This window comes from Triturus cristatus, chromosome 2_2, assembly GCF_964204655.1.
Source record: "Triturus cristatus chromosome 2_2, aTriCri1.1, whole genome shotgun sequence".
In the NCBI taxonomy this organism is placed as follows: Eukaryota; Metazoa; Chordata; class Amphibia; order Caudata; family Salamandridae; genus Triturus; species Triturus cristatus.
Genome location: NC_140582.1, coordinates 1,266,777,392 through 1,266,805,207, shown reverse-complemented (window position 1 = coordinate 1,266,805,207; position 27,816 = coordinate 1,266,777,392). Strand labels below are relative to the sequence as shown.

General features: G+C 45.6%; 1 protein-coding gene across 2 annotated transcripts in view; it reads left to right on the top strand.

The window, feature by feature from the left end:
* The window catches only part of LOC146863563 (CD5 antigen-like), a 654,574-nt gene that overhangs the window by 21,042 nt on the left and 605,716 nt on the right, over nucleotides 1–27,816 (top strand). The window contains exons 2-3 of one of the 2 annotated variants that reach the window (XM_085643024.1): nucleotides 2,615–2,679; nucleotides 16,692–16,760. In XM_085643024.1, coding sequence (XP_085499150.1) covers nucleotides 2,625–2,679; nucleotides 16,692–16,760 — 124 coding nt within the window. In that variant the 5' untranslated portion in view covers nucleotides 2,615–2,624. The remainder of the gene's footprint in view (nucleotides 1–2,614; nucleotides 2,680–16,691; nucleotides 16,761–27,816) is intronic. The other variant, XM_085643025.1, reaches the window with a different exon arrangement.

The window sequence follows — 27,816 nt, the reverse complement described above, 5'->3', positions numbered from 1 at the left end:
GTCGTATTGGTTGTGGCAATATTGATGATATTGGTGGTGGTGGTATTGATGTTATTGGTGGTGGTGGTGGTATTGGTGGTGGTGGTATTGGTGGTGGAGGTATTGTTATCGGTAGTGGTGGTATTGGTAATGGTGGTGGCATCGGTGGTATTGGTGGTATTGGTGGTGGTGGTATTGGTGGTGGTGGTGTTATTATTGGTGGTATTGGTGTTGGTGATGGTGGTATTAGTGGTGTTGGTGGTATTGATGGTGGTATTGGTGGTGGTGGTATTGGTGGTGGTAGTCGTAATGGTGGTGGTATTGGTGGTGGTGGTATTGCTGGTGGTGGGTAAATGGTGGTGGTATTGATGGTGGTGGTATTGTTGGTATTGGTGGTGGTGATGATATTGGTGGTGGTGATATTGGTGGCATCCTTGGTGGTGGTGGTATTGTGGTGGTATTGGTGTTTGTGGTATTGGTGTTGGTATTGGTGTTGGTGGTGGTATTGGTGGTGGTGGTATTGGTGGTGGTGGTGGTATTGGTGGATGGGGTACTGTTGGTGGTGGTGTTGGTGGTGGTGGTGGTATTGCTGTTGGTGTTAATGGTGGTGGTATTTGTGATGGTATCAGTGGTATTGGTGGTGGTGGCATTGGTGGTATTGGTGGTGGTGGTATTGGTGGTTGTGGCATTGGTGGTGGTGGTAGTATTGGTAGTGGTATTGGTATGTGGTAGTATTGGTGGAGGTGGTATTGGTGGTGGAGGTATTGGTGGTGGATGTATTGTTATTGGTGGTGGTGGTATTTGTTTTAGTAATGGTGTTGGTATCGGTATTGGTGATATCGGTGGTGTTGGTGGTGGTGATGATATTAGTGGTGGTGATATTGATGGCTTTGGTGGTGTTTGTGTTGGTAGTATTGGTGGTGATTGTATTGGTATTGGTGGTAGTGGTATTGGTATTGATGGTGGTGGTGGTGGTATTGGTAATGGTGGTGGCGGTATTATTGGTATTAGTGGTGGTGGTATTGGTGGTGGTGGTATTGGAGTTGGTGGTGGTATTGGTGGTGATGGTATTGGTGGAGGAATTGGTGATGGTATCGCTTGTGGTGGTATTGGTGGTGGTGGTATTGGTGATGGTATTGGTGGAGGAATTGGTGATGGTATGGCTTGTGGTGGTATTGGTGGTGGTGGTATTGGTGATGGTATCAGTGGTATGGGTGGTGGTGGTATTGGTGGTGGTGGTATTGGTGTTATTAGTGGTGATGGTATTAATGATATTGGTGGTGGTGGTATTGGTGGTGGTGGTGGTAATGGTAGTGGTAGTAGTATTGGTATTGGTGGTGGTGGTATTGGTGGTGTTGGTATTGGTGGTGGAGATATTGTTATTGGTATTGGTGGTGGAGGTATAGGTATTATTGGTAATGGTGGTGGTATCGGTATTGGTGGTAGTGATGTTATTGGTGGTGGTGATATTGGTGGTGGTATTGGTGGTGGTATTGATGTGGTGGTGGTTTTGGTGGTGGTGGAATTGTTGGTGGTGGTGGTATTGGGGTGGTGGTGGTGGTATTGGTGGGGGTGGTATTGGTATTGGTATTGGTGGTATTGGTAGTGGTGGAATTTGTATTAGTGGTGGTGGTATTGGTGGTTGTGTTGGTGGTGGTGGTAGTGGTGGTGGTGCTATTGGTGGTATTGGTGGTGGTGGTGGTATTGGTGGTGGTGGTATTGGTGGAGGTGATATTGGTGGTTGTGGTGGTATTGGGGGTGGTAGTATTGGTGATGGTGGTATTGGTGGTGGTATTGGTGGTAGTGGTGATAGTGGTGGTATTAGTGGTGGTGGTATTGGTGGCATTGGTTATGGTATTGGTGATGATGGTGGTGGTATTGGTGTTGGTGGTGGTATTGATGGTGGTTTTGGTGGTTGTGGTGCAATTGGTGGTGGTATTAGTGGTGATGGTGGTGGCATTGGTGTTGTTGGTGGTATTGGTGGTGGTTGTGGTTGAATTGGTGGTGGTAGAATTGGTGGTGGTGGTATTGGTGGTGGTGGTATTTGTCTGACAGGACTAGGGTACCCCAGTGTGTCTCATTCACCATCACGCTGGTTCTGGATTGAGGGGATAGAGACCCTGACGTGGCCAGGGTACCCAAGTGAGTCTCATTCAACATCATCACGCTGGTTCTAGATTGAGAGGAGAGAGTCCCTGACAGGGCCAAGGTACCCTAGTGAGTATCATTCACCATCATTCTGGTTCTATATTCAGGGGCTAGAGGCCCTGACATGGTTCAGGATACCTCATTGGGTCTCATTCACCATCACGCTGGTTCTAGATTGAGGGGACAGAGGCCCTGACATGGCTGGGGTGCCCCAGTGGGTCTCATTCAACATCTACTGGTCCGAGATTGTCTCCTGCTCTGTATAATCTGCACTGAAGAGATTCAGGTACAGGATGGGATCAAGGACAAGGTAAGAGACTCAGTGGCTAGCAGAAACAGAAAGAGCAGTCGTTCATTAATCCACAGAGAATCAACCAGTGGAAATACTAGTGTAACTAGTAAAGATACACTCAAGTGTTCTGAGTAAGTCAAAGGAACCTTTGAAACCATCTGACACTGATGTTAAATTGTCTTTTCCTATTTTCAGACTCTTGAAAATGTTGCTGAAGGTCATGTTCTACTTTCAAGTGCTCGGCACTTGTTTTGCTCGAGGTGAGTGTTTTTTTTCCTACTACTGTATTTTAATATTGATGTATATGACATGTTATATTTCTGAGAAAGTGAGAGAGAGAGAAGAGACAAAGAAAGAGTGAGAGAGAGGAGACAGAGGGAGAGAAAAAGAGAGAGAAATGCTTAGAGCAAAAGAGAGAGAGAGGGAGAGAGAAAGAGAGAGAGGAGACAGAGAGAGTGAGAGAGAAAGTGTGTGAGAGAGAGAGGGAGAAAGTGAGAGAGAGAGAGAGAGGGGACAGAGAGAGTGAGGAAGAGAAAGTGTGGGAAAGAGAGGGAGAAAGTGAGAGAGAGAGAACTTGTGCATTCCTGCTAAAGGAAGGAGTACTTCTGCACAGAGAATCACTTTCTTCATAGCTGTGGGAATTATGAAACTAGAATAGAAAGCTGAGGACCACCAATACTGCCAAGTGTTTCCCAGAGATCAGGAGGCTGATGTCTGGAGTGAGGGAGGGTCTGTGAGGTGAAGTCGCAGAGAAGCCAAGAACCATTTACAGGCCCATCACTGTCTGAGGTGTGCCACCGTCAGCACACACACCTACACTGCCTCTTTGTTACACACATTCTGCCAAAGTTTTCTTGTTGGTATAAACAACACGCTAAATCCTTCTGAGAGTACCTCTCTGCTGAGGCCCTCTGCAGACAGAGGTTTACAAGGCAAGCTTCAATAAAAAGACTGATCCATGCAAGAATCTTGAACCCAACAAGCACTGGTGCCGCTTGTTAAAGGCCTTAGTGATGGTTTCAGAGGGGGCATTATTGTTGTGATTAGAAACCCCAGGAACTAGTCTTTATATCACATGACCCTCACAATGTAATCTACAGAATAAAGACGGTTGGTTTAGATGGTATCACAGCTGCCACATGAACATGATTTTCAGGGTGCCCAGGATGTTGTTTGGGTGCATTTCCGTAAAATGTAACTTTGATAATATGTATGTGTAAAGCTCACTCCAAAAAGCCCCCTCAGTCAATTAGAGGCTTGAATATTCTACTTCAGCCCAACTGTCAATAAATCTATTCATTTTTAACCTTAAGTGCTCCAAAATTATTGAACTGATTTACACCAAATCACAAAAAGCACGCTTTCTGGCTAACTATCAAGCTTTACGCAAAATATGGTTTACGTGTGATCAGCCGCTTTAGCACTGTCTAAAATTCCATGTGGAAATTGCATAGGGAATTTGCATTTTGGGACCACCCACTTACTCGATCCATGCTTGATGGATCACCATGAAACCATTTGGAGGAAGTAGCTGAGGGCGATGATCCTTTTTGGGAAGGTTTCATGAAGATTTGTCAAATGGCGTCGTAGTTATTAGGGAAACAAAAAACTCACTTCGTATGAAAAGTCTGATGTAACTATAAGTAGACAGTGGTGAGTGACGCTGTGTAATGTATTGTTATCCCAGGCAGGAGTAAAAGAATTTGGATGGTGGCTCTTGAAAGGTGCTGAGATCTGGTGGATATGCAGGGGCCTTGAAGAGAATATCCAGGAGCGGGCGAAAATTGTTCTTGTACAAGCATTTAACTTTGCTTTGGGATAATGACCCCCAAACAGGGAACCAAGGGCCTCATTTATGAGGTTTTGCCCTAGGGTAGCGCAGCAGGCATTCCAGCTGCGATTCTCTATGGCAAAAGAAAAGAGCAGGAATGTACCGTATCTATAAGATACAGCGCATTCTTCTCCTTTTCCCAAGGTGCAAGGGTGCCTGTGTTGCAGGGATGATTATCTTTGTACAGGAAGGGAAACATTTCTGTACAAAAATAACCACAAGAGGCGTTTTCCTCTTTCTATGTGTGCTGCAGAATGCAGCCCACATAGAAAAAGGAAAAACAAGGAGAAATAAAGATATTTCTACTCGTTGTGCCTCCCTTATGCCTCCCCTGGGGAGGCGTAAGCTTTTGGCGCTGCCTCGGGCCTACGATTTCTCATAAATCTGGGGCAGTGTCAAAAGGCCGTGGATGTTGCTGGAATCGCCCCCAGCAGCACCCATTGCACGCCCCCTTAACGCAGAACACTGAGTTAAAGGGACTGATATTTATCAGGTACCATTAAGCCAAAAAAAGTGGCTTAGTGCTGCCTGATAAATATCACACAGGCTTCTGCGCCACGGAACTTCACGAAAAATGACGTTCCGGAGGCGCAAGGAATCTCATAAATGAGGCCCCAAATCTTTAAAAGTGGGGTTGAGTATGTGAGAAGTTGGCCTGATATATGCTGTCAACTAATTATAGTAGGCACCTTGTATCAGTCCAAACAACCCCTTATTGGTATAGGTTAAAGACAACCTTTATTGAAAGCTATCCTAGTGGTAGCTATGGAGAGCAGCCTTCAGGCTAAGTCTTGAAGGAATGTAAAGCAGCTTGTTTACCAGTCTATAATCTCTTGAATGACCAAATGAAAGGACAACCACACCAGGTATATTTTTAAAATATATGTATTTAAGATAGAACACACCCCTCTAGTCTCTTTATGAGACTGGAGTTTGAAGTACTTAATTTACAAGTTAGCAATCAACAGTAATAGCACAAATACATGTTTGGGCCCTAGGGGCGTACCAAACCATATACCAATAAAGTGGTATAAGACCCACGCCTGATCTAGACACAAGGCCTAGAGCCTGTAGAATCGCTGGGACCCCAAGGAACCACTCAAGGTAGTAACACAGGGGACCCACAGGGACTGTGTACAGTGTGTAAACACAGCAGCGGGTTCCCGTTAGCTTCTATGGGCAATGTCGCGGTTGGAAATTTAAAGATTAGGGACACTTAGAATCGAGTCAGGACCAAACACTTTTGGACTTAGGAAGCTCTAGGGCTAGCACCCACGGGAGCACCGGAGTACTCATGTTACCTCACCCGGGGAAGCCGGGTGCATAGGTGTCTTTTGGTGTCGGGTCCCATCATTGATTTCACTGGAAGCTGGAGAAGAAGTGCTACTGCCGTGATGAGTAGAAGTGTCCGAAGTGATCCAAGCCTGGATGTAGGATGGAAGGAACCTGAAAGCAGAGGGGACAGAGTCTGGGTCACTGACCAGTGACCAAGGGCAGGATGGACCAATGCCCACAGATGTCGGGTGCTTCAGGTGTGTTGACGAGTGTCTTGACTCTTCAGCCACAAGGTCCAGGAGGTGCCGATGATAACCAGCAGCTGAATTCTAGCTGACCCACAAAGTCCGTCGAGTGCTGCAGTGTCGGCGACCAGATTGGACCTACCAAGCCTTGGCAATGGCAAGTTACTTGAAAGCAGAGTAAGGACGTCGGTGCAGACCAGCAAGGTCTGGGGGACTCACCCAGCGAGGGTAAGTTGGGGAACATCTGGAGCAACCAGGAAAGCCCAATCAGAAGAGGAGTTGCCTTCGTGGGGACCTATTAGCCAATGGGCTAGTGATCTCGAAGGAGCCTCAAGCGAACACAATTGAAACTGGCCCACGGGTCACTCGTGGATTGGAGGCCAGCAATCTTTGGTGCAAGAGGTGCTCAAGGCTGGGGCTACTCGGAGTCCAAAGCACAACTTCAAGGAAGACCAGGAAGATAGTTTTGCTGCAAAAGTTGGTGGTGTTCAGGGGTCAAGGTTCCACGTCACGCACAATAGCCACGGGCCTCAGCTTTGCTGTGGACTGAGGGTAGCCTCGGGGAAGTCTGGAAATCCACATCTGGTGATGCAAAAACTTTGGCGTCAGGCAGCAGCTTCAGTGATGCAGACAGGTCAGTTGCTTCTTTGGTGCCTGCCAAGCATGGGAGTCACTCCTTGAACCCAAGGGAGTTTTCTTCAGTCTTCTAGTCAAAGTAGAACATCGGAGGTCCAGGATATATTTTGCAGAGTTTCGTCCAGGGTAATCTAAAGTCGCAAGGACTGGGTTCCCATACTTATACAAAGTTTGGGGGTTGGACTTACTCTAGGGATCCACCTATGGGAGTGTTTTGTCCAGTTTTGCACCAGAGCAGGGGCAGGTAGCCCTTACAACCGGTTTGAACTGGACTATGCACAGGGACACCAAGTGTGCCCCCAGTGCAGCACTTCAAAGCACCATAGAGTGCTCCTGCCCAGCCCCAATACACATCTGCCTGTCTGAGGAAGTGGTTACACCTCCCTGGGACAGGAAATCTATTGTCCAGGTCTCCCCTGCTGGAGATTCGGTCAGCAGCAGGAGGCCAGACCCATGTCTGTGGCAGAGGTATCCATTTTGTGATGCCAGGACTGTAGAAAGTCCTACCGGGTTAGACCAGTGTGAACATGTCTCTCCCTACTAGAAGGGTGGAATGCTACCCCCACCATCAGAACTGGCAGGGGGGTAGTATTCCAAAACGTTTGACACCAAACACAACATGTTTCCGTGCAGCCACCCCAAAGTTAGCATTTACTGCGAGGTTATAATGCACTTAACAGTATATGGTCAGGCTGAACCACAAACAGCATCATAGGAGGTACTCTGAACGCTGCAGCGGGGCTCTGCTCATGCAGGGGCACCATCTCATCAAAAAAACAAGCACTCTGCCTTCAGGATTGTTAAGGCCTGCCATAGGAGTGACTTATAGGTTTTATATGTGTGTGCAATGGTAGTGATATAGGTAGCCTATACCACTGTAAGGGGTGCAAGCACCACCTTACCCAGGCTGCAGTAGCAGACCTGTGGTGCCATTTTGGAGTTCATGGGCCACAGCCAGACTAAGGTCGAAAAACAGTGAAACACCAGCAAAAAGTGGAGGTACCCATGTGAAGCAGATCCTACTCTCCTACACAACCCCGCCCCCCAAATGCATAGACATTAAACTAACCTTGACCAGTTGAGTCTTCATGTTCTAAGTGGAAATACCTAGAGAGTCCATCTGCATTGGCATGGCTGCTCCCAGGTCTATGTTCCACTGTAAAGTCCATCCCCAGTAAGGAAATGGACCACCTAACCATTTTGGGGTTTTCACCCTTCATTTGTTTTAGCCATAAGAGGGGCTTATGGTCTGTCTGAACTAGGAAGTGAGTACCAAACAAGTATGGCTTCAACCTCTTCAGAGCCTAAACCACAGCAAAGGCCTCCCTTTCAATGGCTGACCAACATTTCTCTCTAGGGGTCAGCCTTCTGCTTATGAAAGCTACTGGCTGAAATATCTATTAGCTCATCTGACCTGGGGATGGGATGGGCATCAGTCCTAGTGACTGCATTGAGACCCCTGTAGTCGAAACAAAACCTCATTTCTCTCTTGCCATCCGTGGTGTGAGGTTTAGGTACCAGGACCACTGGACTAGCCCAAGGGCTAACTGAGGTTTCAATCACACCCAAATACAACATATTTTGGACTTCTGTCCTTATACAGTCCCTTACATGGTCAGGTTGCCTGTAGAGCTTATTTTTCACAGGTAGACTGTCCACAGTGTCCACTTCATGAGTGCACCAGGTGGTCTGACTTGGAGTCAGAAAAAACACATGTCTGAACTGGCTGAGAAGGTTTCAGCAGTCAGTTTGCTGCTGGGCAGTGAGGCTGCCTGCCAAGCCTACACCATCAACTGACCCATCATCAGGGTTCAGAGAAATCAGGTCAGGGAGCGGGTCACTCACTTCCTCCTGTCCTTCATCAGTAGCCATGAGCAAGCCTATGTCTGCCCTGTCAACATATTGTTTGAGTCTGTTGACATGAAATACCCAATGGGGACTCCTAGGGGTTCCAAGGTCTACCAAGTAGGTAACCTCCCCTTTCTGTTCAACAAGTATATGGGGGCACTCCATTTGTCCTGAAGGGCTGCTGGGGCCACAAGCTTCAACACCCACACTTTCTGTCCTGGCTGGTAAACAATCAGTACAGCCGTTTGGTCATTCCAGGCTTTTTGCAGTTCCTGGCTAGTCTCAAGGTTTTTGTTTGCATTTTTCATATACTCAGCCATCCTGGAGCAGAGACCAAGTACATAGTCCACTTTGTCTTGCTTTGGGGGCTTGAGAGGTAACTCCCATCCTTCCTTCACCAAGCACAATGGACCCCTGACAGGGTGACCAAACAAAAGTTCAAAAGGGCTGCAGCCAACACCCTTTTGAGGCACCTCCCTGTATGCAAATAAAAGGCAGGGCAAGAGTAGGTCCCTTTTTTGCCTAAGCTTTTCTGGGAGTCCTTTAACCACTCCGTCATGAGCCACGGTTGCGCTGTGCTCATGACGGAGTGGTTCCGTCATGCTGCGGCCGTTGGCGGCCGCTCCGCCCACGCGGCGCTAATTCCCCGCCTGTGCGGGCGATTAGCGCAGTGGGCGGAGACGTGACGGAACCACTCCGTCATGAGCACAGCTCAACTGTGGCTTGTGACGGAGTGGTTCTGTCACGAGCACAGCGCCACCGCAACTGCCCCCAAACGCCCCCAGTGCCGCGGCGGAATTCCTGCCGCGGCGAAGGGGTTAATCATGCCCTTTAAGGTTTTGTTGAACCTTTCATCTAAACCATTACATTGTGGGTGATAGGGTGTGGTGAACTTGTAAGTCACACCACACTCCTTCCACATAGCAGTCAAGTAACTAGACATAAAGTTTTCACCCCTGTCAGATACTACCTCCTTAGGAAAGCCTACTCTTGAGAATACACTCAAGAGAGCTCTTGCCACCACAGGTGCTATATTGGTCCTTAAGGAAATTGCCTCTGGGTACCTGGTGGCATGATCAACCACCACCAGTGTAAATCTGTGCCCAGATGCTGTTTGGGGATCCATGGGACCAACAATGTCAATCCCTACCCTTTCAAAGGGCACCCCCACCACAGGTAGTGGTATCAGGGGGGCCTTTGCAGTGTCACCTGCTTTGCCACTGGCTTGGCAGGTCACACAGAAGTGACAAAATTCCTTTGTGTTTTCAGACATGTGGGGCCAGTGAAAGTGAGGGACAATTCTGTCCCAAGTCTTATTCTGACCCAGGTGTCCTGCTAGGGGAATATCATGGGCTAGTGTCAATAGGAAACCCCTAAACTTCAGAGGTATAACCTACTTCCTGGATGCACCAGGCTTGGGGTCTCTACTCTCTGAGTAAAGGAGTCCATCATCCTAATTAACGGTATGGGTTACACTAGCATTCCCAGCAGCCTCATCAGCAGCTTGCTTCCTGAGGGGTTCAAGAGAGGGGCAGGTTTTCTGCTCCTGGCTCAGATCAGACCTGGAAGGGCCCCCGGTACCCAAGAACCCAACCTGGTCAGGTTTAAGCTCCTCTGGGGCAGTTCCTTCTTCAGGCTCAAGATCATCTCCCTGAGGACACTGATCAGCATTCTGAGTCAGGTGGGAAGGCTCTGCCTTAACTCTACTGCTCCTCCTCTTGGGAGGGCCTGTCCAGCTTTAGACATTTTGGCCTGTGACCTAGTCACAGCAAAGACATGAACAGGGATCCCTAACATTTCTGCATGTTTCCTGAGCTCCACTTCAGACAAAGCAGAAGTCTCTAGATCATTGCCAAGCAAGCACTGTACTGGTAGGTCTGCACTTACCTTCTTAGGGCCAGTTACCCTTCCCCAGGAGAAGTTAACAACTGCCAGAGAATGGTCTGTTCTGACATTGCTAGCATTGGTCACTTGGAACATTTCACCAAGTATAATCTGCCCAGGATCCACAAGATCTTTTGTCACCGTTATGACACTTGTTCCTGTGTCCCTGAATGCCCAAGCCTCTACCCCATTTATTAAAGGCTTTTGTCTGTATTTGCCCAGATTACTGGGACTCACAGAGGGGGACCTATCCATGCCCCCATCACAGACAAGCACAGCCTGAGTTGGAACTCTGACTAGACCAGAGTCCATCTCAGAACCCAGGGTCAACCCTACTACACTCTTATTCTGGGCATTGCCACCACCTATTGTAGCTGCACTAGGGGAAACAGTCGCCTTAGGGGCAATGGTGGCTGGAGCAGATTCTTTGGACTTGGTGCAGTCACTGGTCCAGTGAGTTTTCTGTTTTCAGATTTTTCACCAAGGTTTCTTTTGGCCTTTTCCCTTGTTTGACTGTGACTCCCCATTAGAAGAAGATTTTTGGGGCCCTTGAGAATGCTTCTGGTCTTTACCCTTGTCCCCACCCTTGTCAGAGTTCTTAGAATCCTGAATCTTCGGGTCACCACCTTGGTTCTGTACCTTCTGCCTCACCATGGTTCTGACCCATTTGTCTGCCTACCTTCCCAATTCTTGGGGAGAGGTCAGATCAGAGTCTACCAGGTACTGATGCAACAGCTGATTTTGACAGTTATTAAGAATCTGCTCCCTCATTATCAGATTGTACAATCCTATGAAGTCACACAATTTACTGCCCAATAACCAACCTTCCAGAGCCTTAGCAGCACAGTCAACAAAGTCAACCCAGTCTTGGTTTTGTGCTTTTTGGGTATCTCTAAACTTTAACCTGTTTTTTCTTTCTTTCTTTTGTTTTTTCTTTGTTTTTTTTCGTCCTCATTCGCCAAAACCCATTACGTGCTGACCGTCTATGCAGTCTCCTTTGTCAATAGGCTAGGATAACGCGGGCTCTTCCCTCGGATTCTCTCGATGCCCTCAGCCCGTAGCCTAGAGGGGTATGTTGTCAGACCCAAGAGCACTTCCCATATGTTGATTTGGGGAGGTTAGGTACCACTCCAGATTGTTAAAAAAACCTCATGGACTCTCTCCATGCACATTAACCATGGGCATGTCCAATTTGGTCCTGGGAGTGTCCAGTTGGCATAATCATAGGACCACAGAGAGAAGGGAAAAAAAAGAAGAAAAAAAAATGATCTCCAGAGCAACAGCAAGTCCCAGTATGCGATATTTTTCCTGCTACACACTCTGGCCATGTACAGTTTAGATGTTTCATATAAGGAAGTTAGCCAGTCCGAGCGAGTAGGAGGGGCAAAATCTACCCAAAGATTACAAATTTGTCTTCTTGCCAGAAGAATTGAATAGAATAGGAGAAGTCTGGCTGGATGTACTATCTGGGTATATAAGCCGAAAATTATTAATTCTAGGTCGATTGTAATTGCTACCCCAATATACTCTCCAATGTTTTTTGTACTTCTTCCCAGAATGTCTGGATGGAGGGGCAGTCTCTAAACATATGAAGGTTCGAGGCTTCAAGCAATCCGCATTTTTTGCTACTAACTTGTGTACTTTTACTGATTCTTGATAATCTAAGGGCGCATAGGTATGCACGATGAGCCGTGAATAGATGGTTCCTCCTCAACCATGCTGGTTTAACTATGTTGAAGAGGATTTTGAAAGATTCCTGCCATAAATGGTCACACTGTTCATTAGGCAGCAATCTACTCCACAGCTCATTAGCCATCTTAAATTCTCCATCGATCTCCTGTTCTATGGCCCAATACCAATAGTAAACTTCCTTTTTACCTGCTGGCCTTTCTACAAGCTGTTGCTCCAAACTAGTTCCTCTGCCTATGAATTTTTCTTTTTTGAGCTGGGATTGTGCCCACCTATGTAACTGGATGTATTTGAATCTTGAAAGGTAGCTACCCACTAACGTTTCTAGATCTTCCCATAAGATAAGTGTTTCATTACTGATTAGATCTCCCCATAGTTTAATTCCAGCGTCTCTAAGTGGAATAGTCAGCCTATCACGGAGGCAGTCTGGGCATCCTGGAGAATCCCAGAGTTGGGCCAGTTTGGAGAAGTATCTAAGACCTGTCGCCTTCCTTAATTCTGCCCAAATCATGGCAAACCCCTGCAGGACTTTAAGTTTGATTTTCTTGAAGAATATTTGATCGCCTAATTTGTACATAAACCCTTCCGGCGTCGGCGCTGCCCCTTTCAGTATGGCCAGAAACATAGCTCCACTCCCTTTGTCACTTGGCGTTTTCAACAACATACGAGAGTGAGTAAGTTGGAATGCCCAAGCATAATATTGCAGATCCGGTAGCACCAACCCCCCCTTTTCCCTCCTTCGTCTTAGTTGCTTCCATGCAATTCTGGTAGACTTATATTCCCAGATAAAATAATTGATTTCCCGTTGGAATTTTCCTATGGTGTCTTTATCATCATCATCATCAAAACCACTTTAATCGATTAATTAAAATCATAAAAGTACATCACAGTATTACACATTGTTAAAAACACAAGTACAATACAATAACAACATTATAAAAATCCATCCCGACAAATACAAATAACACTAAATTCATAAGGTAGGCTGTACATCAAATTTTTTTCCTTGCGCGAGCTGCAGCAACCAGGAAGTTAGCAATGTTAAAAATAATCCAGGGGGAATTTAATAATTGCAGATACATCAAAGCAGGTTTAACTTGATAAAAACCTCTCCCTCGCAACAATGGTATGATATACTTCCTTCTGCTTTCAACATAATATTTACAAAAAAAGGTGAAGTGCGCAGTATCTTGAAATGAATGGCCGTCGCAATTACAAAAAGCTGCATCTATAGGTTTGCTCCATCCCTCAACGCTCCCTAAAACAAAATGAATTTGGTTGAAACGGAATCTGGTCAGCAACCAGCGATGATGGTGATTCCTGACCAGATTAAGGTAGGGCTCAATCTGGGGAGAGGATATCAGTAAAAAATGAGCCCTTACTGATGTTTTTGTGAGCTCCTCATCTTCCCGCTCTTGAGTTCTTATATTTAAAAACTGGACTTTAACCCAGCCAATGTCCCCCTTAATAATAGATTCTGGGTTCTCGTAAATCTCCGGACGTCCTAATTTATAAAACATGTTCTTGATGTACAAGAGCCAGGGGATCTTAGCCATTCTGTCTAGGGCCAAGCAATCTTTTAGAATAAGTCTATTAAGGGAAAGTTCAGGGTTCAACCATGTTTTCAACCAAAATGTAAGGGGGGCCAAACTTAAATGATCAGAAACAAAACCCATCCCCAATTCTTGATGGATTGAGAAAGTTGGAGATGATTGGGGGACGGAGAGAAGTGAACGGAAAAATTTATTTTCTACAATCTGAATTCCCTCCGCCTTTTTATACCCCCAAATGGCGGCACCGTAGGCTGCTATGGCTAGACATTTCGCCCTATAAATAGCAAGAACTGCGTCACTAGGTTTTCCACCCAATCGTCGTGCAAAACTTAATATGGCTGAAGATGCTCTACCCACACTATTCTTTTTAGCAGTAAGCTGAGGGGCCCACGAACCTCTATCATCAAATATGACCCCCAAGTAGGTGAATACCTTGACTCTAGTGACCTCCACTCCTTTGCAGTAAAATTTTTTAACTTTATTTTTCTGGCTGCCCAGGGACATCACATGAGATTTAGAACTATTCACCACGAGGTCCAGTGAGCTCATAAAGTCCCCAAATGAGGTTAATAATCTCTGTAGACCCAGCGGGGTACGGGCCAGGAGGACAGCATCATCCGCGTATAGAAGAGCAGGAAGAGTGTTGCTCCCTATACGCGGAGTGTCCAAACTGGCTTTACCTAGAATTACATCTAGTCTATTAATATATAGGGTAAAGAGCAGGGGGGCTAGGATACATCCTTGGCGTACCCCTCTGCCCGATTTAAAGTGACGTGTGCATTTTCCCTCGTGGGAGACCCTCACTGCAGCATACAAATCTTGGTGCAGATCCGCTAAGAAATGCACCAGGCAGGGGTCTAACCCTAGGTCCAACAGGATCGTCCACAGCCTTGATCTGTTCACCAGATCAAAGGCTGTGGATAAATCCATGAATGCTAAATATAGGGACCCTTTAGAGGCTACAGTATATTTATTAATTAAAAGGTACAGGTTAAGGCACTGGTCCATAGTACCTCTGCCTGACCTAAAGCCATATTGTATCTCTGATAGAATCCCCTTCTCCGTCACCCAGTCCGAGATTTTATTTAAAACCACTTTACCCAATATTTTAACCGCTGAATCGATTAGTGAGATGGGCCGATAACATCTCGGATCGCCCCTGTCCCCCTTTTTAAAAACCGGTACAATAATTGATTTGGACCAGGATACCGGGAACCCATTCTCAACACTATCATTAAAAACATTTGTTAAAATCGTGCTCCAGATCTCAATATTCCCTTTAAAAAGATCCAATGGGACACCATCTGGTCCCGGGGCCTTATTAGAGGCAGAGTCTTTTATAGCCTTCCCCACATCATTCTTGTTAAATATCAACTGGTTGAGGGGAAAAAAGGAATCGGGGACCTTAAAAGGCTCAGGGGTCAGGTCACTCGCATAAATTCCTTCGAAGTGAGTCAGCCACTCCCCCTCTGGGATGTTAATGTCGAGTGGGGCGTTATCGTTCCCTATTAAAAAAGGGCTGTTCACTATGTTCCAGAATTTTGCGCTATCCTTAAGGACTTCAATCGAGGACAAAGCGTCCCAGGCCTCTTGTTTTAAATCGTTTTTCCGGCGCTGAATTATAGATTTATAGTCTCTCCTAAGGGTGGCTATTAAAGCCTTATCACGAGGCAGTGTTTTTAGGGCAGTTAATAAAATTCGGTGAGCCCTAGAACAACTAGCATCAAACCACTTATTTCCCTGTTGACTGCGCGGAATGCTAAGTACAGTTAGATCAGAGGAGACCTGTTTACAGATTGAGTCAAAAGCAACTATTGTCTCACCACCCGTATTAAAGGGGTCCATACACTTCCTGAACTCATCATTTCTCCTCGCCATCAAGCTATCCAAAAAATCCTCTGGAACTACTCTGGACCACTTTACTTTCCTACCCTTATCACTAGTGACCAGGGTAGCAGAGGAGACTATCGCCAGTGGGGCCACTTTAAAGCAAAAAGCCTTGTCGAGTTCTAAAATCACTGGATTGTGATCACTAAAAGGAAGGCGAAAGACACTATACTTATGGACCCACCTTAAGAGTGTAGGGGATAAGAAAATATAATCAATGATTGATTCGCTATCCCTTGCCTCAAATGTCGCTGCCCGTTCAGCCTTAGATAAAAAACATGGCTCAAAGAGATCCGCCATTTGGAGGAGCTCTTCAAGTGCCTCACCTTTAGTTGAATGTTCAAAGTGTGGGGGAACCGAGTGGGGCGGGCCAAAGGGGTCAACGATTTTACAATTAAAATCGCAGAGATGAATATTAAAATCACCCATAAAAATAATATGTACAGATGTGGTTTGACGTGCATTATACAACTCTAAAAAGTTTGTTAAGAAACTAAGGTGCTCATTCACAGGTACACAATCCCCTGTATTATAAAAATTGATAAACAGTGTTTTAGGTTGAGACTCAGTGATAAATTCCATAAATTGACAATTTGATGAGGCAGTGACTATCTGGTTTATCTCCGCCTTAAGTTTTATGGAAAAAAGGAACAACAGCCCTCCCTTTGCCCTGCCCGCTGCTGATGGTAAAGCGGGCAGGCAATAGGATTTAAATCCATCAATCCACAGGTTGTTGTCCCTAGCCCATGTCTCCTGAAGAGCAATAATATCAAAACCTGCAACATAGTTTAACCAATTTTCGTCTTCTTGCTTGGAACGTAACCCAGCTATATTCCAACTCATGATCCTAATGTGGACTCCAGAGTCTACTATAATGGCACTTTCCTTTACAGTACTACTAGTTGTTGGTGCTGGAGGGTCTAGTCAGTCATTTAAATCTAGCTGGGACAAGGGTGAGAACCTGTTAAATGTAGCAACAGCCTCTGGGGGCCTATCTCTCCAGTTAATTCCGGGATTGACCTTAGCTGGTGCTTTAGGGAAACACCAAGGGGCAGTCTCTTTGGTAGATACAGCACAAGGCAAGGGAGCCAAAGTGAACTCTGGGCATAGTGGATAGCGGGTACTCTCACAGGTTCCAGGGAAACTGGGGAGCGGTGGGTAGAAAAAGCCTAGAGGGACAGCCCTAATATTACCAATCTCCCCATCCATATCTGAGGCATCCCATAGCATACGTGGTACGACATAGGAACTATTAAAATTTACAACTACACAGTCCCCTTTAAGTTTTTTCTGGGTGCCTCCGATCCAACCGACCCGCCTGGCTGTTAGAATATGGTGAGAAATATTGTCATAGCCAGAAGAATTCTGGTCACACCATTTCCTAGTGACTGACAATAATTCTTTGATTGTTTCAACCTTACCAGGTGCTAAAGGTGGGACCTTGACCAAAATGACCACCAACGGGCCAGCCTCAGGAGGGAGATTAATGCAAGGTAAGGTGGGCGAGTTAATTGGAATATGGCCGCTAACAGATTTCACCTGAGGCCTAGTTTGTTTTAGAGGCCTAGCCTGCCCGATCAACTGGTCCACTGCGTCTGATGTTTTTAAAATTGTCACGTCATTACTCAGATTGTGGGGCACAACTGTAGACACAATACTAGAGGGACCCTTTGCTGAAAAACTATTTTGGTCATCTATTGGGACATCAGTCAAAATAGGTGAGGTACTGTTATAAGGGGTAATACGGGCCTTATTTAATGCTGAAAGGGCAGAGTCAATCTTAACACATTTTTCTAGTAGGCTAGCAACACATAAATTCAAGGTGTCAACAATGTCTTTTGCTATGCTGGTAAGAATCTCCTCAAGTCGACTTGAAAAGATGTTCTCCACCATGTCCCGAATAGAGGAATAAAGGGAGTCCATGGTCGCAGGGCTACCCTCTGGTACAGTACAAATGGGTACAGAGTCCCGCTTGTTTTGCTTTTTACTCGACCTCTTAACGCCCTTTAAAAGAGGTTTAGTTGGCCTTTTTCTTGCAGCAGCCTGCTGTGGCGTAGGTTGGGGAGAAATCAAGGGAAGGATGGTGGCCGTAGTGTCTCCGGGAACAACAGGATGAACCAGCGCAGGAGCTGGAGGACCAATCACAACAACCGGCTCCAATGGGATAGGGATTCTCCCTATCGGCTGCGGAAGGCCAGACTGTTGGTCTTGGGTGGCATCAAGACCCAGCTCCCTCTCAGCTTGCGCTATTTCTGAGGTTCATACCCCCACAGCTGAGGTTAAATATGAAATAATAGTTCCCGACTTTCTGGGCACTTTAGCTTTAGCTCCCCCCTGGTCCTGGGTATTAAGTAGTTTCCGCTTACCCATCCTTGGATCTTGCAGTGTGCAGGAAAGAGATGTGGCCCGGCCTGGCCTCCTCTGGCCCCTGACGGCCACAGACGGCCCGCCCTTTGCCCGGGCTTAGCCCGGCGCCCGCCCGCGCGCGTCCCGCGTGGCGGGAGGCTCGAGGAGTTTAAATACAGCCCTGGTGTCAGGGGGCGTGGCCTCGGGTTGCCGTGAGACCCGCTGTCTCCTGGGTCGTGTGGTTTCTCAAGGTATCGTAGTCCGCTGGACCCCCGCTGCTGCCGCTGCGTCTCCCGCGTGGCGGGAGGCTCGAGGAGTTTAAATACAGCCCTGGTGTCAGGGGGCGTGGCCTCGGGTTGCCGTGAGACCCGCTGTCTCCTGGGTCGTGTGGTTTCTCAAGGTATCGTAGTCCGCTGGACCCCCGCTGCTGCCGCTGCGTCTCCCGCGAAGCGGGAGGCTCGAGGAGTTTAAATACAGCCCTGGTGTCAGGGGGCGTGGCCTCGGGTTGCCGTGAGACCCGCTGTCTCCTGGGTCGTGTGGTTTCTCAAGGTATCGTAGTCCGCTGGACCCCCGCTGCTGCCGCTGCGTCTCCCGCGTGGCGGGAGGCTCGAGGAGTTTAAATACAGCCCTGGTGTCAGGGGGCGTGGCCTCGGGTTGCCGTGAGACCCGCTGTCTCCTGGGTCGTGTGGTTTCTCAAGGTATCGTAGTCCGCTGGACCCCCGCTGCTGCCGCTGCGTCTCCCGCGAAGCGGGAGGCGCGAGGAGTTTAAATACAGCCCTGGTGTCAGGGGGCGTGGCCTCGGGTTGCCGTGAGACCCGCTGTCTCCTGGGTCGTGTGGTTTCTCAAGGTATCGTAGTCCGCTGGACCCCCGCTGCTGCCGCTGCGTCTGGTGTCTTTATCAAAATGAAGAGGGATTGTGTTAAAGAGGAAAGTGGCCTTGGGCAATGTAGACATTTTGACTAAGTTGACTCTACCCAGAATGGATAAGGGAAGATGTATCCATGACTTACTTTGTTTACGACAATCTCGAAGTACTCGTGATAGGTTGGTATCTGCAAGTTTATTAAGTTTATTAATATCCTGGATGATTGTGATGCCGAGATAACGCATACTGCAGCTTGTCTGAAATGCAGGATTCGGGATATTCCAAGTCATGATTTCTGTCTTGCCCGCACTTATCTCATAGCCAGACACCCTGCCAAATTCCTCCGCCAGGTTAATTACTACCGGTAGGACAGAATCAAAATGTCATCCGCATATAGGGCCACCCTTCTCTCCCAATCCCCGTAACTGAATGATTCGATATCGGGGTTGTCCCTTAGTTTCTGTGCAAATGGTTCAATATACATGTCGAACAACAGGGGGGAGAGAGGGCAACCCTGTCGAGTTCCTCTAGTTATACCGAATGGCTTTGTAATGCAACCATTCACCAAGAGCTCGGCCGATGGAGATTTATAGATTGACTGTATAGCCCAACAGAATGTTGCGCCCAGATTGAATTTCTCCATGACTTCCGATAGGTACATCCAGTTCACCCTATCGAAAGCCTTGGTGGCATCTAGAGTCAGGGCTGCGAGGGGTAGCGAACATGCAGAGGCAATGTCTATTGCACCGACCAAATCATAAGTGAGGTCTGCTAACTGTCGCCCTTTCACAAACCCCTTTTGGTCGGGGTGAAGAATTTCTCCAGCAACCTCCCCTAATATTGTAGTCAAAATAGTTGTATAGATTTTATAATCAGCATTTAGAAGTGATATGGGCCGATAAGACCCACATCTGGAGGGGTTTTTACCCGGTTTCAAAATAAGGACTACGGTAGCATCATTCCATGTTACCGGTGGACTGATACCATCCATAAAGATTTTATTAAATAGGAGAGTTATTGTTGGTATTAAATTCTCTCCAAGTGAACGGTATAGTTCTATTGGAAGCCAATCCAGGCCAGCCGCCTTGCCCCTTTTCCCACTTGCCAATGCTTTCCTCACTTCCTCCTGTGTAATGGACTGCCCCAAATCCAGTTGTTGTTTGGAGCTGATAGGTGTTAGAGCGATATTCTCCAGCCAAGATTTTGCCTTGGAATTATCGCCTGTGGAGGTTTCTTTATATATTTCCTGGAAATAATCCAGGAAGGCCCGTCCTATTGCTACATCTGAGAAGATGGGGGATTCTCCATTACCCACTGAAATCTCCTTAATATGGTTCCGGAGCTGGTCAGCCTTGATCTTCCAAGCTAGTAATTTTCCAGCTCCTTCCCCATACTCAAAATAGGCCATCTTGCTCACTTCCCACCTACGCATAAGCCGCCCCTGGAGAACCGACTACATATGTTCCTTCAATTTCCTTTTAATTTCTAGACCTTCCTTCTGACCGATTCCCTCTTGGGCATTTAATTTTGTTTCTACCTTCCTCATTATTTCCTCCAAACCCCCAATCCAAAAAGCCTTGAGGGTATCCCAAACTGTCATATGTCTGCAGTTCCCAAGTTGGTCTCTAAAAAATGGTTTGTCTCTCGAGAGAGGAAACTCAACTCATTTTCTTCTACTAGGAGAGTACGGTCAAAGGAACACACTCTAACCCGTTGGGTGCCTAGGCTCTGTAGCGTCAGTAAAATACTGGAATGGTCGGACAAATGAGATGGCAAGTATGTTATATCCTTTACTTTGTCTCTAAGAGTATGACTAATCAATATGTAGTCAATCCGTGACTTGTGTCTATACTTCAGGTTCCTAAATGATACACCCATCTGTTGCCCTAACCTTTCTCTCCAGATATCTCTAAGGCCCAATTGCGAGATTATTGTTAGGAGGGATATCCTTGATCTCGTAGAAGAGATTGCTCTGCTATTGGGGGACTTATCAAATTTAGAATCCAAAAAGATTGAAATCTCCTGCCCATATCACCGGCTCGGGGAAGTCCAATAAGTACGAGAAAATAGTTTGGAGATTGGAGGGATCATCATGGTTCGGGCCGTAGTAGCCAACTAATGTAAAAGGAACCTCTCTAACAGTGACTTTCAATATTAACCATCTTCGCCTTGGGTCCCCCATATGTTGTAAAATCTGTGCTTTGGCTGATTTTTTTAAAAGGATCCATACCTCCCTAATATTTGCTGTCTGATCTGTGCATACATAGGAGTCCACCCACTTCTGTGATTTCAATATGTCTCTCGTCTCCGCCTCAAGAAGATGTGTCTCCTGGATAACCAAAACTTTGGCGGGGGAATCTCTCAGATATTGTGAGATTCTTCTTCTACGCGACCCCACCTTCAAGCCATTTACATTCCCGGATAGTATCTGCAGAGAATTCATTTCCAGGCCCTTCAAGGTGAAGCAGCAGTTACATCTTGATTTTAACCCATCAGTCAATCCTACCCTAACTAAAACTTTCTGGTCAACATAACCTATGATAAGTATGACGAATATGACGAATGAGGTGTTTTTATTATTAACTAGCCCCATGCGCTCCCATTCCCCCCACCCTAGAACCCCACACCCTGCACCCCCCTTGGAGAACCCAACCCCTATTTACCTGGACTGGTTGTTGTCCAGATGTGGCGTCTGTGGCCTCCTACTCCTCTGCCTATTTACTCCCAATGTGTTATCCACCAAAAAAAGGAAGAATGAGGGCTCCCCTAGATAAATATTTATATGCATGAACTCTTTTCCCCCCATTTTACCCTTTTAATAAGAAAAATCTTTTTTTTTTCTTTTCCCTTTCTTCCCCCTTCCCCATTCCTCTTCCTTTCTTCTTTTACCTTCTCTTCCTTATTTCCTCATTGTTTATATAAAATTTATCTATATATTATCTACTGGCGGTCGCCAGTAGACAGTTATAGTTACAACCTAGTTTCCATAGGAAATCTCAAAATTCTATTTTGAATAACTGTGGCGCCGGTTGACGAATCCTTGCGAAATTTTCAAAACAAATGGGGCTCTCCGTTCAGCTCCTACCCTGAAAGTCTCGGGGTGATTCGTCAAGCGGGGACCGAGAAAAAGGGGGGGTCCCAAAACGCGTTTTCCCCATGCATTTTTCCATAGGACCTTTAGTCGATGGTACAGCCCGAACGGCTGAACAGAATTACGTGAAATTTGGCAAAGAGGTAGTCCTCAGGTCAGGCATGTGCCTTTTGCATAGGCCTGGGCGAAGCACTACGCTACGCTCGCGTAGTTTGCGAAGTTCGCGCTTCTTCGCACTACGCGAACTGCACGTAGCACAGTGCGAACACGCGTAGCGTAGTGTTGCGTAGTGCTGCGGTCATTTTTTGCTTGCTCGCGGTCCTCAACGTCAAGTTGGCGACCGCGAGCAAGCAAAATGACATCCTGGCGAGACTTTTTCCTTGTTCGCGATCGCGAGCATGGAAAAGGAACCTCCCGCGAGATTCCCAACGCGAGGAGGTCAGGTTTCTCATTGCGAGGGGTCCCGTATGCTCGCGACCGCTCGCGATGAGAAACTACCAGTTCGCGTTGAGAAAGCTGCCGCTCGAGTAAAAATCTACTCGAGCAGCAGAAAACTACAGCTCGCACTGTGCAAGATGCCATTTTCAATGATTGCACAGTGCCGGTTGCTTGTCCGCACTGTGCAATCATTGAAAACAACATCTTGCACAGTGCGAACATGTTACTACGCAGTTCGCGAAGTGCTACGCGTAGCTCGCGTAGTGCGAACTTCACTTTGCGTAGCTTCGCGAAGTGCTACTTCGCGAACTACGCCCACCCTTACTTTTGCATATATAGTGTAAATCCAATCAGTAGTTCCTGTGAAAATCAAAAGTAAAATCATATACATATCTGGGCGGAGCCTAACCACACATCTCATTGTGAGATCTGATTGGCTGTCAGCACTTCATCCAAGAAGTGTTGGCAGCCATCTTGGGACCAATATACATGATAACACCTCATTAAAAAGCATTGCAGTTAATAGAAGGTTTTAAGACTTTAGTTACATTATAAATCATTTGTTGATGGTACCATACTCATTTTAGGAATTGTGGTATGTTCTAAGGTGTTTCTACCATGTGAAAAGCCTTCTGCTGGAATATCATGAATCATGTTTGAGAGAAAGCTATTTTCACATGCTGTTCCCACAGAGGTTTGGAAGGTGATCTATAAAGCTAAACTGAGAGCATATTTTCTGTAAATTCACATTATCTTTCTCAGTCATGTGAGAATGAAGTCTGACATTCTCAGTAAAACATGTACACCCAACAAGGGCAGAGACTATCAGTTGATTCCTTTGTGTTCTACTGCAGCTTCCCAGAGTGTTCCAAAGAACAACTAGAGCGCTAACAGTCTTACTTATGACAACGGTATGGCACACCTGAAGCCATCTTGATTGGAATAAAGTGGTAACATTTAAAACATTTAATTTAAAAAGGAACAAAATGAGAGGGTTCATTTTGCCATAGAATGTATGATTGGTGCTGCAGAAAGAAAAATTAGGGCACATTTTGAGTGACTTCTCAAATCCTCTTCTATTTCATTAAAGAATTCTGCCATGCAGACTGAAACATGCACTTTCAATACCAGCAGCAGACTTCCCTGGTGAGCAGTAGCTTTACTACAGTGATCTAACGAGCGACTAGAGTGCTAACATTCTGAATTTATGGCAAATGTGTGACACGTCTGAATGCCTACTTCATTGAATCAAAGTAAAAAACTGACAGTATGCCTACTGAGGAGACTGCAGTAAATGAGGAAATTAGGAATCTTCATAACAAGGTTCCCAAGATGGCCACCAGAGACAAAAGAGCCCAAATGTAGCACAAATATCACCGAGATGTAGCCCAAGTATAGCCCAATGACAGAATTCCCAGAGTGTTTTAAAGAACAACTAGAGCGCTAACAGTCTTACTTATGACAAAGGTATGGCACACCTGAAGCCATCTTGATTGGAATAAAGTGGAAACATTTAAAACATTTAATTTGCAAAGGAACGAAATGAGGGGGTTCATTTTGCCATAGAAATCATGATTAGTGCTGCAGAAAGAAAACTTAGGGCACATTTTGACTTCTCAAATCCTCTTCTATTTCATTAAAAAGTTCTGACTTGCAGACTGAAACATGCACTTTGAATACCAGCAGCAGACTTCCATGGTGAGCAGTAGCTTTGCTACAGTGATCTAATGAGGAACTAGAGTGCTTCCATTCAGAATTTATGGCAAATGTGTCACATCTGAATGCCTTCTTGATGGAACCAAAGTAAACAAGCATTGAAAATGAAATAGGTCTCGCCCTCGTTTAAGTTAAAGCAATTCTGTTTATAATTAGGTGGCTTTTTAGCTTTGCTTTTATTAGTGTTTTTCAAAATTTCATATACATACCATGCATATGTATGCATATATGTATATGTATGTGTTTGCATGAATTTATATAGATATGCAGATTATATGTTTATATATGTATATATATATATATTCACTGAAAAAACCATAGGTTTCACACATGTTATAGTTAGCTGGACATTTTACTCATAAAAAACAAATGAAATTCCCCCGTTATAGTTAGTGCAGGCAACTATAACTCACACGACCGCAATCCTCTGCTGATGCTAATACTGTATTTAGACACTTATTTGCCCATGTCTTCTTCCATTAAATTTTAGCTATACACATGTTACAAATATTTTTTTTTCATAAAGACACATATGTCATCAGCAGAGGATTGCGGTCGCGTGAGTTATAGTTGCCTGCACTAACTATAACGGGGGAATTTCATTGGTTTTTTATGAGTAAAATGTCCAGCTAACTATAACATGTGTGAAACCAATGGTTTTTTCAGTGAATTTGCAAGGTTTTTTAAATGCTAATTCCTAACTATAACGTGTGTGAAACCTATGGTTTTTTCAGTGAATTTGTACGGTTTTTTAAATGCTAAGTTACTTTACGCCGTTCGTGGCGTGCGCGCCCACTTAACGCAGTTTGTTCTGTGCGCGCACGGTGCGCTTCGCGCACCGCGCTCCCACTTTACGCAGTTAGTGCCGTGCACGCACGGTGGGCCATGTACGCACGATGCGCTTCGCGCACCGTCCGCACACGGAGGACATATTATGCGCTACGTTGTGAAAGGTAATCTATTAATTGTTCCTTTATGCTATTTTCTCAAGAACTACTGAACAGATTTACACCAGACCTACAAAAGGCACTTCCTTGACCTGTAGACTACCTCTCTGCCAAATTTCAAGTAACTCTGTTCAGCCGTTCGGGCTGTAGCTGTGTCTAAAGGTCCTATGGAAAAATGCATGGGAAAAACGCGTTTTGGGACCCCCCTTTTTTCTCAGCCCCCGCTTGTCGAATCCCCCCGAGATTTTCAGGGTAGGAGCGGAGCGTAGCGCCCCATTAGTTTTGAAAATTTTGCGAGGATTCGTCGACCGGCGCCAAAGTTATTCCAAATAGAATGTTGCGGTTTTCCTATGGAAACAGGGTCCTAACTATAACTACCTACTTGCGACCGCCAGTAGGTAATAAACATACATATATAAATGCATATGCATATATATATGTGCATATGTGTGCATGTACAGAGAGGCAGAGAGGTAGAGGTGTATAGGTAGAGGTGTAGAGGTAGAGAGGTAGAGGTAGAGAGGTAGAGAGTAGACGAGAGAGAGGTAGAGAGGTAGAGAGTAGAGAGCGAGTAAGAGAGTAGAGAGTGAGTAGTAGAGAGTAGTAGAGAGTAATAGAGAAAGTATCAGAGAGTGAGTAGTAGAGAGTAGTACAGTGAGTAGTAGAGAGTGAGTAGTAGAGAGTGAGTATTAGAGAGTGAGTAGTAGAATGAGTAGTAGATGGTAGTAGAGAGTAGTAGAGAGTGAGTAGTAGAGAATAGTAGAGAGTGAGTAGTAGAGAGTGAGTAGTAGAGAGTAGTAGAGAGTGAGTAGCAGAGTGAGTAGTAGAGAGTAGTAGAGAGAGAGTAGTAGAGAGTGAGTAGTAGAGAGTAGTAGAAAGTGAGTAGTAGAGAGTGGTAGAGAGAGTAGTAGAGAGTGAGTAGTAGAGAGTAGTAGAGAGTAAGTAGTAGAGAGTAGTAGAGAGTGAGTAGTAGAGATTGAGTAGTAGAGAGAGAGTAGTGGAGAGTAGTAGAGTAGTAGAACGTGAGTAGTAGAGAGTGAGGAGTAGAGAGTAGTGGAGTAGTAGAGAGTGAGTAGTAGAAAGTAGTAGAGAGTGAGTATTAGAGTGAGTACTAGAGAGTAGTAGAGAGCGAGTAGCAGAGAGCAAGTAGTTGAGAGTGAGTAGTAGAGAATCAGTAATGGAGAGTGAGCAGTAGAGAGTAGTAGAGAATGAGTAGTAGAGAGTGAGTAGTAGAGAGTGAGTAGTAGAGAGTAGTACAGAGTGAGTAGTATAGAGTAGTAGAGACTGAGTAGTAGAGAGTGAGTACTAGAGAGAGAGTAGTAGAGAGTGAGTAGTAGAGTAGTAGAGAGTGAGTGGTAGAGAGTAGGAGAGAGTAGTAGAGTGAGTAGTAGAGAATAGTAGAGAGTGAGTTGTAGAGCGAGTAGTAGAGAGTTGTAGAGTAGTAGAGAGTGAGAAGTAGAGAGTGAGTAGCAGAGAGAGTAGTAGAGAGTGAGTAGTAGAGAGTAGTAGAGAGTAGTAGAGAGTAGTAGAGAAAGTATCAGAGAGTGAGTAGTAAAGAGTAGTAGAGTGAGTAGTAGAGAGTGAGTATTAGAGAGTGAGTATTAGAGAGTGAGTAGTAGAGTGAGTAGTAGAAAGTAGTAGAGAGTAGTAGAGAGTGAGTAGTAGAGAGTGAGTAGTAGAGAGTAGTAGAGAGTGAGTAGCAGAGTGAGTAGTAGAGAGTAGTAGAGAGAGAGTAGTAGAGAGTGAGTAGTAGAGAGTAATAGAGAGTGAGTAGTAGAGAGTGGTAGAGAGAGTAGTAGAGAGTGAGTAGTAGAGAGTAGTAGAGAGTGAGTAGTAGAGAGTAGTAGAGAGTGAGTAGTAGAGAGTAGTAGAGAGTGAGTAGTAGAAAGTTAGTAGAAGAGAGAGTAGTAGAGAGTAGTTGAGTAGTAGAGCGTGAGTAGTAGAGAGTGAGTAGTAGAGAGTAGTGGAGTAGTAGAGAGTGAGTAGTAGAGGGTAGTAGAGAGTGAGTATTAGATTGAGTACTAGAGAGTAGTAGAGAGCGAGTAGCAGAGAGCAAGTAGTAGAGAGTGTGTAGTAGAGAGTGAGTAGTAGAGAGTGAGTAGTAGAGAGAGTAGTAGAGAGTGAGAAGTAGAGAGAGTAGTAGAGTAGTAGAGAGTGAGTAGTAGAGTGAGTTGTAGAGAGTAGTTGAGAGTGAGTAGCAGAGAATCAGTAGTGGAGAGTGAGCAGTAGAGAGTAGTAGAGTGAGTAGTAGAGAGTGAGTAGTACAGAGTGAGTAGTAGAGAGTAGTACAGAGTGAGTAGTATATAGTAGTAGAGAGTGAGTAGTAGAGAGTGAGTAGTAGAGAGAGAGTAGTAGAGAGTGAGTAGTAGAGTAGTAGAGAGTGAGTGGTAGAGAGTAGGAGAGAGTAGTAGAGTGAGTAGTAGAGAATAGTAGAGAGTGAGTAGTAGAGCGAGTAGTAGAGAGTAGTAGAGTAGTAGAGAGTGAGAAGTAGAGAGTGAGTAGCAGAGATAGTAGCAGAGAGTAGTAGAGAGTGAGTAGTAGAGAGTGAGTAGTAGAGAGTAGTAGAGAGCGAGTAGTAGAGAGTGAGTAGTGGAGAGTGAGTAGTAGAGAGCGAGTAGTAGAGAGTGAGTAGTAGAGAGTGAATAGTAGAGAGTGAGTAGTAGAGAGAGAGTATCAGAGAGTGAGTAGTAGAGAGTAGTACAGTGAGTAGTAGAGAGTGAGTAGTAGAGAGTGAGTATTAGAGAGTGAGTAGTAGAGAGTAGTAGAGAGTGAGTAGTAGAATGAGTAGTAGATGGTAGTAGAGAGTAGTAGAGAGTGAGTAGTAGAGAATAGTAGCGAGTGAGTAGTAGAGAGTGAGTAGTAGAGAGTAGTAGAGAGTGAGTAGCAGAGTGAGTAGTAGAGAGTAGTAGAGAGAGAGTAGTTGAGAGTGAGTGATAGAGAGTAGTAGAAAGTGAGTAGTAGAGAGTGGTAGAGAGAGTAGTAGAGTGTGAGTAGTAGAGAGTAGTAGAGAGTAAGTAGTAGAGAGTAGTAGAGAGTGAGTAGTAGAGATTGAGTAGTAGAGAGAGAGTAGTGGAGAGTAGTAGAGTAGTAGAACGTGAGTAGTAGAGAGTGAGGAGTAGAGAGTAGTGGAGTAGTAGAGAGTGAGT